This window comes from Myotis nattereri, assembly GCF_964212035.1.
Source record: "Myotis nattereri genome assembly, chromosome: 4".
Taxonomy (NCBI): domain Eukaryota; kingdom Metazoa; phylum Chordata; class Mammalia; order Chiroptera; family Vespertilionidae; genus Myotis; species Myotis nattereri.
The window spans coordinates 48,733,626-48,746,415 of NC_138079.1; the positions used below are offsets into that span (position 1 = coordinate 48,733,626).

Below are 12,790 nucleotides of genomic sequence, written 5' to 3' on the forward strand. Positions count from 1 at the left end.
CTTTAATTGCTTTAGGTTTTTTGGTGTGATGTCTAGCTTCTGAACATCAGTAGAAAAAATTTACCCTAAAGTGGTTGCAGGATTCCTGCCCTCCTTCCCTCTCTAAAATCACCCAGTGAAGCCTTCTGAATTACTTCCTGGAAGAAGGACAGGGAAATGGATGAAAAACAGATAGACAGTTATCTGTTGTTAATTTTTATTAACAACAACTGAAGTAAGTCTTCTAATTCTCCATGCCTGCCCACGCGCACATAAGGTTACCTCCAGGGAACTTAACAGCAAACAGCCAAGTGACATTCAAATATTCTTATGCTCCTTAAGAGGAACTTACAATGAATATATAATACTAATTGAGAGATACTTTTAAGATAGTTATTCAGGCATCAATAAGATATACATTCAGCAAAAGTACAAATTATACGTATTCTTTGCTATATATTTAATCCAAGTATTATATTCTTCTTTTTGTATCAATAATATAATTATATACCTCACCTTTTCATATGATACTGAAATAGAGAGAAAATTTAAGAGTTTATCAAGTCCAGTAATTTCCATGAAGCTCCTGAGTACCTAAAGTTCAGGTAAAAAACTCTCTACTTTTTACCTACGCACACAAACATGCATTCACAAATAAATACATCAATATAAACATAAATAAAACATCTCCCTGTTATTTTGATGAAGTGAAATGCTCTTGATATTTTGTGGCCAGTTGTTAAACTAGTAATATTTGCAATTAGTTTGTACAAGTAAACAAACCATTGATTAATCTGTGTGCTGAAGCCACATTACCCTAATTTCAATTTTTAAGTTCATTAATAGCCTAGTTCTCACTGACTGCTTCTGCCACATTCAGTGCGTAATCCTAGTCAAGTTATTTAACCTCTACCTAATGATGGTTGTTGTTTTTTAAACTTTGGTAAGAGTTATGTACCTCACAGAATGTGAAGATGAGTTAGTACAGGTAAAGCACTTACAACAATGGCTGATAAATATGGAATTTTAAGCTGCTATTAAAGCTAATTAGCTAATAATTATTTGATAAATGTTAGTTATTGGTAAAAGTGATAAAGTCTATACTAGAAACCGGGATATGCATATATATTCTTGCATTTATACATGTGTGTGAACATTTTATATAAGTAAGGGTACACACAGGATAGTAAAACTAATGTGACAATAAAAGAAGCCAAAGTGCTTTTAAATGTTTTAAATTATGCATGAAAAACAGTATAAAAAAAAAAGGATAACATAACCAGTCTTAATGCTACTAGACAACTGACTTAAATTATTTCTCATTGACATTTTTGGGCCCTAGGACACCCTTTCCACATATAGACATAAAATCTTTGTAGATGTAGAATCAACTTTCAAATGTATTGAAGCCACTTTAAATCACAAAATAATTCTAAATTTCATAGATGCTAGATGAATTTGAAGGTTTTTCTGGGATGGCAAGATTTAACACAAGAAGCAGGGCCTAATAATTACATAATGATACTTTTATTAAACACTACCAAAATTATTTTTTTTAAAAACACAGGTTGCCCAGCTGGTATTGCTCAGTGGTTGAGCACTGACCAATGAACCAGGAGGTCACAGTTTAATTCCTGGTCAGAGCACACACCTAGGTTGCAGGCTCGATCCCCAGTAGGGGGTGTGCAGAAGGCAGCACATCAATGATTCATTCTCATCATTCATTTTTCTCTTTGTCCCTCTCTCTTCCTCTCTGAAATCAATAAAAAGTATATTTAAAAAAAAACCCAAACACATTATTTTAACTCCTCACGTAATATAAACCACTACTTCTCAAACCTACTCAAAAATCAGAACCACTTTGAACATTTAAAAAAAAATACAAATTCCCAGGATCCACTTTATATTTACTGCATCTCCAACAGTAGACATGAGAATTCTTTATTTTTAAAGAGCTGCTCAAGTGATTCTGAGGTACAGTCAGGTGTGAAAACCAGTGTTCTGAGTATCACAGTAGATGACTTTCTCTTCTAGGATTGAAATAATTTCATTTTAAATTTGTTATCACCATGGTTATTATATAATTACTAGAAGCCAAGTGCACGAATTTGTGCACGGGTGGGGTCTCTCGAGGTGGCCTGCGGGGATTGGGCCCCAGATCACGCAGCCTGCCTGGCACCCTGCCCTGGCCTGGCGCTGCCCCCTCATCTGCTCCACCATCCCGCCATGGTCCTGCTCTAGTTGGGGCCCATCGGGGCCGGCAATGCCTCCACTGCTGCCTCCTGCCAGCGCCACGTGGCCGACACCTGCCACGTTCCACACCACCCCCTGGTGGTCAACTCATGTCATAGCAAGAGGTCGAATTCCCAGTTAAACAATTTGCATATTAGGCTTTTATTAAGTAGGGTAAACACTTGACATACACATGAAAAAACTGAATGACTTATTCAGAGATACCCGATGGGTAAAAAGTAAATCTTGAAGAAGTAAAATGTTCTATTCCTAATCCAGTTTATTATTCTAAAATCACTTTCTTTTCTACTCAATGTGAGCATAAAGTTGAATTACTGCAAATATAGGTAATTCAATACAAATATACAAATGTATTGAATATATTTTTTTATTGATTTCAGAGAGGGAGAGAGGGAGAGAGAGATAGAAACATCAATGATGAGAGAGAATTGGTTGCCTCCTGCACACCCCACACTGGGGATCGAGCCCGCAACCCAGGCATGTGCCCTCAGCCGGAATGAACCTGGGACCCTTTAGTCCACAAGTGAATGCTGTATCTATCCACTAAGCCAAACTGGCTAGGGCTACAAATGCATTTTTGCAAGCCACATTATAAGAAACAGACTAGGATAGACGGCAAAAAGTCTAGAATTTGAAATAATGAACACTGATCTCAGCATGAACAAAAAAATGTGGAACAAACTTGTATAAGTCAGCCTCTGCTAAAAAATGGGAAAAAATAATGCTTACTATAAGTTAGGTGAAAAGAGAAATTCAATTCAAATGAAGTCATTTTGAGCTTCTAGGTTCTGAGAAAGATTTCATATTTTGAATAATTAACTTAGTGATTAGAAAAACATACAAAAAGTCTAGCCACAACAGATAAAGGTACTTTTACTAGCATAGTATAAAACTGAGATTTACAGAATACTTTGCCCAAGATTTCCCTTACCAAAGGTATCCACTTCTGTAACTGACTTTGTTTCTAGATGGAGGTCAATATCCTTTGGAATGGTTAGTGGTTTATTTTCAATGTGACCATTATATTTCCTATAAAAATCAGACAAGTGAAACAAGAAAACAAGTTACCTACATTGTTATCCAAGTTTTGTATCAAACCAATTACAAATGCAGTTTGAAATTTCAGTGAAAAAGAAGCAGAACTTTTAATAACTCATCAAAATGAAGGTAAGGTACTCAAAAGAAGTTTTTAAAAGGGGGACTATAAAATATGAATGTAAATTATTATGTGAAAATACAGATTGTCAGGAAAAGACACATTAGTGATGGGAATAAAATCTTAATTGCTAGTTTAGCATTTCACCCCATTTCTCCTACAGTCTCCTGGAGATTTAAAGACAACCTAACATCTTTTTTAGGGACAAAGGAAAAGCAGGTGAAGACAAAATACATTTCTCATTGTAATTAAACATGTATACACACACATATATATAAGCAGATCTGTAGCTATAAACATGTCAGAGCAAAAGAAATATATTAAGACTTATGTGCATGAGAAACATGAAAGGCCAACTCAGATGCTTTTACTAAGAATCACAAAAGGAGGAAACCACAGAATTCTTCAGGTGCACACAAATTTAATTTTTAAAGCTATATATTAAAAGTAATATATTAAAAGTAATAAACTAAGTTTCAGTAATATTAATTACAAAACCAAGAAACAATTTTGCATTTATTCTCAAATAAGTATAAACTAGGAAAATCTCAGTAAAAATATTAATTCATGTCAATAAATCAAATAATTATTGCTGCCAGGAACAAAATGTCATTTAGTGTACTTTTAAAAAATATATATATTTTATTGATTTTTTACAGAGAGGAAGGGAAAGGGATATAGAGTTAGAAACATCGATGAGAGAGAAACATTGATCAGCTACCTCCTGCACACCCCCTACTGGGGATGTGCCCGCAACCAAGGTACATGCCCTTGACTGGAATCGAACGTGGGACCTTTCAGTCCCCAGGCCGACGCTCTATCCACTGAGCCAAACCGGTTATGGCTAGTGTATTTTTTTGTAAATGTAAAGCATTTCAACATACAAAAACTACTGTAAAAATAATAAAATTATTGATTATAAAGCATACAATAAGAATTAAATGTTTGTAAAACAAATACTATATTACATAACTAAATTTTACAAATGTTGGACATGGTAGCTATGAATAGGTAGAGATGGACCAGTTAAAAAGAAATGTAGAGTGGGGCAGGCTGGGAGACGACAATGGGGTGAAAGGGGACATATGTAATACTTTCAACAATAAAGAATTAAAAAAAAAAAAAAGAAATGCAGAAACTAAAAAAACCTGGATTAAAATTCTGACTCTTAGTAGGATTATGGGAACTTGCTCAACTCATTTAACCTCTCTGATCAACAACTTACTCATAGGTAAAATATAAATTAAAATAATAACATATATTCAGGATTGTGTAGATTAAGTTAAACTGTTTAAAAATTCTTTGGCAATTATAATATTAAGCAGGAATATTTTTTTAAAAAATAACTATTGAAATTCAGAGAAGGAGGGTTACACTTAATCTTCTAATGAGCTTCAAGGTTTATTTGTAATTATAAGTGAAAAAGAGAATGGTAGTGAGATAAGAAAAGACAATTTTTTCAAATTTCCAATTACAAGCAAAATAATCATTAATATTTACAGAATTTTTAGCCCGGCTGGTGTGCTCAGTGGTTGACTACTGACCTATGAACCAAAAGGTCCCCAATTTGATTCCTGGTTAGTGAACATGCCCAGGGTTGTGGGCTCAATCCCTGGTGGGGGGCATGCAGGAGGCAGCCAATCAAATTTAGATCTCTATCCCTCTCCCTTCCTCTCTCTCTAAAATCAATAAAGATATATTTAAAACAATAAAAAATAATTTTTAAATTTGGTGACAGTTTGTTCTCACTGACATTTTATAACATTAGAATAAGTTTCAAGTCCTAAGAAGTCCTCCCCATCCCCAACTGAGGAATCTAAAACTAAGGCCCATTCAGAAAGGCTAATTAACAAACACTTTCTTTGAGAATGCTATTTAAATAGAGATATAAAATTTTCAAGCTGAAAGGATCCTACAAAATTAGTTTGGTCCTTCCATTTCACAGATGAGGCTGCTGTGATCCATTCAGTAATGTTCAGGTTAAGCGTTTTTTTTACAAACTTTAAACATCAAAATAATATTCAGCAGCTGAATGGCACCTAAAGAGTTATTTTGTCTACCCCTTTGATGTAAAAAATGAGGAAACACAAGTCAAAAGCATATGAATTTGCCCAATATCATCATAATGAGTGGTAACAAAAGGTGGGAAGGAATCCAAACTAACTGGTATCTTTAAATGACTTATAAAGACATGGATTATGGGTCTTCCCCATCAATCCCACACTGAATTTTAATATGATGTCTATTTGTTTTCATTACTGAAACACAGAGAAGAATATAGCTGACTATGCTTAAGTAAAATAATCATTTTTGTGCTTATAAATAGATGATCACAAAACGGGTTTTCTTAGAGAGTGAGTCAGTATTATTTTAGATCATGGATTTTGAGCTCAAACTTGTCAACTGTTTATGGTGTAATTAGTAAATGTTACTTTAACCAAAGTACAAAAATGTACTTAGATAAATTGTGTCAAATATTTAACACTTTACAAATTCAACAATATAACTTACCTATCTTTTTTGCTTTTCCCTTTTTGCTGCTTCCCTGCAAGTATTCTTAATTCTTCTTCTGTAGGATGTTGATACCATCTTAAACTAAGAAAAAGAGGAATCCTTTTAAATAAAGCAATTAAAATCACCAAAATTATTCATGTTCTATAAATATTTATTGAGTTTCCTATTTGTGGAGACACTGCTGGGGAAATTCAGGTGAAATCTCTAATCTGATACTAATAGATACTTAAAAGGATTTATTTAGATACAAATCCAGCAAATGCCAAGCACTTACTAGATAGATGCCAGACCCTGAAGTGTTGTTTGTTGGTATATTTCTTACAACTAACAATGTATTAACATATATTAAGATGATAAAGACTTACTATTAAAAGTAAATGGAGTAAACTGCAGGCAAGCTGCAGCAGCACACTGAACTTCTCCACCCACCCCTTCATTTACACAAAAGGAACTGATAAAAAGAGTGTCCCTTGAGTGCTCCCCAAAATACAAGTAGTCTTTGCTTTGCTTTCCTTCCTTTAATTTAGTTGAAGAATTATCAAATTTTATGTGTATGGAAATTGTTGTTATTATAAAAACTCTTTATACTCCTTTCTCTCTCTGTCTGCCACCCAAGATCCAAGATCCTAAAAGAAAGAGGCTAAGGGAAGGAAGGTGGTGCCAGCCCCAAAGGGATCACAACTGATTGTCAAATGGCCCCAATACATTTGGCTGCAGGGACAAAAGGCTATTCTCTGGAAGTGTCTAAAAGTGCTTCCTGCGATTAACCAGTTCACTCAGGTCCGGAACCACCAAAGAGCTACTCAACTGCTAAACCTGGCCTACAAGTACAGACCAGAGGCATAGCAGGAGAAGAAGCAGAGACTGTTGGCAAGGGCTGAGAAGAAAGCTGCCAGCAAAGCGGATGTCCCCACCAAGAAGCCACCTGTCCTTCAGGCAGGGATTAACACTGCACCACACTGGTGGAGAACCAGAAGGCCCAGCTGGTAGTGATCACACACATTGTGGATCCCATCAAGATGGTTGTCTTACTGTCTGCCCTATGTCTTCCCTCTGGACACTCTCCTAAGTACATTCTGATCCCACCTTTAGTTATTTTTCCGTAATGCAAATCTTATTAAGAAATATGCCTGTGTAAATCCTTTGTAAGACTTCACAGGGTGAAGCAGTAAGTAAGACAGCTAGACAAGGACTCTAACCAAGGTCCTATTGTCATAAAAGAGAAACAGTTTTGCTAGAACCTGCAATTTTTCAATTACAAAAAAAATCTAGAATTTTAAAGTGAAACATGCCAATTAAAAAAAATATTAGCAATTGATTTGCTGTTTTTAAAAACACTGCAGAACTGACAATGTGAATAATGACTGGAAATTTGATGTTAGAAATTTTTAGCTGTAATAATGCGATAATAGTAATTTTTAAAAAGCTCATGTATTTTAGAAATGTATACTGAAATATCTATGAATGAAGTAATATTTGCTACAAATAATATGTTTGGAGGGGAGAAGAGATGAAACAAACTGACAACCAGCTATTAATTGTGATGAGTACATAGGAGCTCATGATATTCATTATATAGTCATTATGTTATTCTGTTTACGCTTTGTATATGTTGAAATTTTCCATTGAAATTAAAACACATAAAGCCCAAATATGTTTAGGTTTTGTGACCTTCTGTTCCACAGCATTTCGCTACCAGCTACTTTACTGGATCCACCTTCAAAAATTCCCCTTTTGAACATGACAATCTACCTAGACTAAATGACATTGTATTTCACAAAGTGTTTCATTCCTGGTGTTTTGGCATTCCTGGTTCTGCTTTTAAAAAACCTATGCACCTATCTGGCAAACTCCACTTTTACCTTTTACCGTTTATAAGGCAGTCTCTCTGTGATAAAATAAAGAATACATCTGATTACTGTTCCCAGTTCTTGGCACACAGCCTCAAAAGCCCTTGGGGCCATTGTGGTTCAGAGAGTTGGGCATCCTCTGTGCACCGAAGGGTTTGGAGTCTTGGTCCCCAGTGATGACCATGCAGGAGGCAGCTGATCAATGTTTCGCTCTCACATACATATTTTTCTCTTTCTCTGAAGACCAATGAAAAAATTTTAAAAAGCCCTTGGAATTTCCTTAGTAATAGGAGGTGTCTTTGTTATGGGTTAAAATGGAATATCCCACTGACTGAAAAATTCTTGGAGTGAAGATTTTATGTACAGTTACTGGCTGTTAAGGGCCCCAAAAGGATCACTGAACCAAAATGAATTCAGTTCTCCTCTTAAATTTAAAGATTTTAAAATATAACATATATTCTAACCAAAAAGTCCCTAAACTATAATTAACATGGGTTAGGAGGCACTTACTGAAGTCCAGAATTTTAACTTACAATTGATTCTCATAAAGTTGCCACAAACACTGTACCTGAGAGCCTCTGGTTAGTAACATTTTCATCAACCAATCAATGCATAATGTTGTTATATGTGTGTTTACGTTTAAAGGTACTTTATATACAGACAGTCCTCGGGTTACGACGGACTTGACCTGCATCGTTTCGTGGTTATGTCGCCATCTCCCATTTATTTATATAAAAAAAAAAGTTTCATCATTTTGACATATGTACATATGTGCTTTATGTTTTTTATTACTTATTTACCACAAGTAAAGGTCAGAAATTGTTATCTTTTTTTTAAAGTTTTTTTACTGTTTCACTTCATTATTGCTGTATATGTGCTCCATGTGAGTGACGCAGGTGCTTATGTAGGTGGGTAGGAATGGATCTCCAACGTAACCCGAGGAACTACTGTATATTAATTCATTAACATTAAGTTCACAGCCCAGCCAACAGAGCTATAACTCATGCTTCAACAAAGCTTACCTAGTAATTGTAATCATAAGTATTGTATTTTCCTGAGTTCTATGAATATTTGCAGCAAATTTTCTCTATAGCACACATCATAGCTTTCTTCTGCTTAGGAACAATAAATGGCATTTCAGTACTATGCTCGGAAGCCATTTTTAATAGTGAAGTCATCAACAAAAAGCAAAAATGAAAAATGTGGCACTAAATAGACTACAAAAAGGACATCTGTTTATAATATGAGAGGGGAAACAATAAGGCCTCACTTGCTGGGAAAATGGGCACAGGGCCATTCAAAATTTTCCCCTCTGCATGTCTGTGAACTACCTCCAAAGTATCACAGCTATGGATTTTGTGGTGCTTCAATGAATACAATTTACAAATAAACTTTGATAAGTAAGCAAATCACAAATATAGAATATACAAGTGATGAGAACTGAGTATATAACACTTAAAAAGACACTTAAGCAGTAATTCAATTTAGAGACTAAATTTAATTGCTTAGCTCTTAATATAAGAAAAGTTAGGTTACATTTAAAATCCTATAATAATAAAATATTTTATGACCCTTACATTTTCTAGGACCCATTCTCTTTTTAAATATACTCGTTTGTTTACTCTTATTTCTAAACTGGATTGCATTTATTTTATACTTCTTACTTGACAACTCAGGTCATCTTCATCAGGAATAATTACTGTTAAAAACTGGAATTTAAGGATGCTCTGCTGGGTGCTCTTAGGGCTCCTTCTAGTCTGTTACTCTTCTATGCATTCATTCATTCGACAATTATGGTCAAGTACTCTGCTAGGCAATGGAGTATAACCACACACAATAAAGCTTAAGTCCATGCTTTGCTGATACTTATATTCCAGTTGAGGCAGAATTTAACCAATAAAAAATATGACAGCCTGGCCAGTGTGGCTCAGTGGTTGGAGCATCCACCTATGAACCAGGAGATCAGGTTCGACTCTGGTCAGGGCCTATGCCCAGGTTGTGGGCTCGATCCCTACCTAGGAGGTCATGCAGGAGATAGCCAATGAATGATTCTCTTCATTGATGTTTTTATCCCTTCCTCTCTGAAATCAATATTTATTTTTAAAATGTGACCAAAAAAAAATCATAAAGTGGGTACCATGCAAAAGAACCAAACAAGTGGTGTGAATGAGAGACGTAAGACTTAAGTATTAGGTTAGAAAAAACTCTTTAAATGACATTTACCCAGAAAGCTAAGGATAAGAACAACAGAGGGGAAGAGCATTCCAGGCAGAAAACAGCATGCCCAAAAGCACAAAAGCATGAAAGAACACTGCAGTAACCAAAAGACCAAGAAGGCAGCAGAACCATGTGCAAGGAGAAACACATGAAGGAGGCTGAAAAGAAGATCATGCAAAACCCCCGGGTCATGGTATGGAGTTTAGATTTTATGCTAAAGTAGTGGTCTCAAGGCAGGAGATAAGACTTGATTTACACTGTAAGATCTCTTTTACTGCTCTGTGAATTAGAGGGAGGCTAGAAGAGCAGAGAGATATATTTTGGATATCAAATCAACAGATCTTGCTGATGGACTAAAGGCAGGGAGTGAAAAAAAGGAATGAAGGATGATGTCTACCATTTCCAATTTGAGAAAGATGGTGGTACATTTTCTGAAATGGAGTAGAGCAGGAAGAAATAAAGAATTTAAGTATGCTGAATTTTTAAGTACCTATGACATATCAAGTGAAAATATCAAGAGGGTAACTGTATATTACAGTCTACAACTCAGAGACACTTTGATATCATTACATAATTGTGGTTTTTACATCCATAGGAATTAATAAGATAGCCTAAGGAGAAAATAAAACATGGTAGAAGCTAAACAGTTAATAAGGAAGTGAGAAAGTAAAGTTTATAGAGACAATAAAGCAACTGACAGAGAAGCAAAGTCTGGGTGAAGGTTAGAAGAAATGGGGTACAGAGTACAAGTGCAGGAACTGAGGCATGAGACAGGATACTTCCTTCATAGACAAAAATTAAAATATATAACATTAAAGAAAAGAAGGGTTGCATGTGTAACTAGGTTTGTAGGTTTGGTGCTGTGAAGATGAGAGCAACTGACTTTGGTTTTAAGAGGCTAGTGTGAGGCTGAGGCAGACAAGCATGTTTCAGGAGAAAGGCTTTGGGGTTGAAAAACTGTCTATGAAGTAGAGCATACAAAGACTGCCAGGCCTCTAAGTGGCCATCTAAGGTCTGAGATCATGAATTCAAACTAAAACCTAGAAGTATAGCTGCATAATTTTTTCCCAATAGTTAGTAGTCCGTACACAGGTTAATGTATAGCACATGGTTCCCATCTATTATACTTCAAGTTCAATTTTTAGTCTTCTCCTTTACTGTTAGTTGGTATGTCTATCTCAGCTAAATTATTTGCAATATGCTTATTATTGCCACACTATGCCTTCCTAACAGGGGCTTGGAAGACAGACACAAAAGTATATTACTTTAGGTTCTATGTAGCAGTTAATAATGGTTACAAAAACATAATTAGAGAAAAATGCTTTATGCTACTATATTAGGCAAAAGGGACATGATGTACCCTGAAGGTAAACTATGAACGGAAAAAATTAGAAAAATAACAAAATTTCACAGTGATTATCTTTGGCTGATGAGAATATAGTCCACTACCTCTTCTTTTTCCTTTTATATCAATATATCCATCACATTCTACATCACAGACATGTATTGTTTTTAAAATAAAAAATAAAAAGTATTAATTTCAGCAGCATATTGGAAAGATACAGAGATTAGCATGGCCCCTGTGCAAGGGTGACAGGCAAATTCATGAGGCGTTCCATATATTTTTTAAAAATCATTAATAGGATCTCCCTAAAAAACTGAATCTCTAGCCTTTTAGCTAAGTATGTATTTTATGACAATCCCCTTGGTTATTCAGTGGCTTTTTTCACTTATGTTCAGATGGTCAGTGTCTCAGATATTATACACCACAAAATTATTAAAATGTTTTTCAATTATTTTCTGGTATAAAACTCTTAGATAAAATATGACCACAACCTTTCTTACTAAAGAAGTTCAATAACACTGGAAAAAATATGTATCAGAAAACATAGAATATATTGATCCATACCCTTTGAAGACTTTAAGCAACAATGTCATTTAAAGCAAACCACTTAAAAGTATTTCAGAAGATTTGAGAAATTTAGAATGGAAATCTGAATATGAACAAATATAGAAAAACTTAGTACTCAGAGCAAGCTCGAAAGCTTTCATACATAAATAATCATACAAAATTCTATTTCAGGGTACATACATAGGTCATTAGAGTCTCCACTCTAAATCTCCAAAATTCTGACACAAAAAAAAAATTTAAGAGAAAATAAATAGCACTTAACACTTAGAAAACCTTTCAGTACAAGCAGCTACAATATTGTTTGTTATACATATACAGTCTCCTATTAATAATTGGAAATTTTAATAGAACATCAATGACATTCTGGAACTGGAAGTTAATTAAGACAGCTAATGCAAGGAGAGCAAGGACTCAGGCATTCCATAAGGGTAGCAGCTGAAGGTTTAAACCTTTCCCTTAGGTCATAGGTCCCACCTACTGTGCATTTGAATAGTAGATTTCTCTCACCAAAGGGAACTAGCAGATTTGTGGGTCAGGCAACATGCAAAAGAGAACAGGCAGAAATAATTAGAGCAACTTGAATAGGAAGGTGTTGTTGCACCCTCCTTACCCAATTTTGGGTAAGACAAGAATCAGAAAAAATCTGACCATATCATTTTCGATAAGGGACATATGAAGGGAAGGAGCACATCAAAGTGAGAGCCTAGGAAGGCAAAGGGGTAGAGAAAAATGCATAGGTTTGAGCTAAACAATCAGGAAAATGGAGAGCAGGTTCATCAAAGAAGCTATAAAGGAGAAAAAGCAAACCCTACTCCTCATGCAAAACCCACTATTCAAATGTACAAAGAATGTAACCTATCACTTACCTCTCCATGAAAAGAGGGGCCAAGCAAACTTCAAAACAAAAAG

At 35.1% G+C, this 12,790-nt stretch overlaps 1 protein-coding gene across 2 annotated transcripts in view; it reads right to left on the minus strand.

Annotated features, from left to right (window-relative positions):
• The window catches only part of TMEM161B (transmembrane protein 161B), a 128,756-nt gene that overhangs the window by 38,000 nt on the left and 77,966 nt on the right, over positions 1–12,790 (minus strand). For both annotated transcript variants that reach the window (XM_081089016.1, XM_081089015.1), the window contains exons 3-4: positions 5,900–5,983; positions 3,164–3,261 (exon numbers count right to left, since the gene is read on the minus strand). In XM_081089016.1, coding sequence (XP_080945142.1) covers positions 3,164–3,261; positions 5,900–5,983 — 182 coding nt within the window. The remainder of the gene's footprint in view (positions 1–3,163; positions 3,262–5,899; positions 5,984–12,790) is intronic.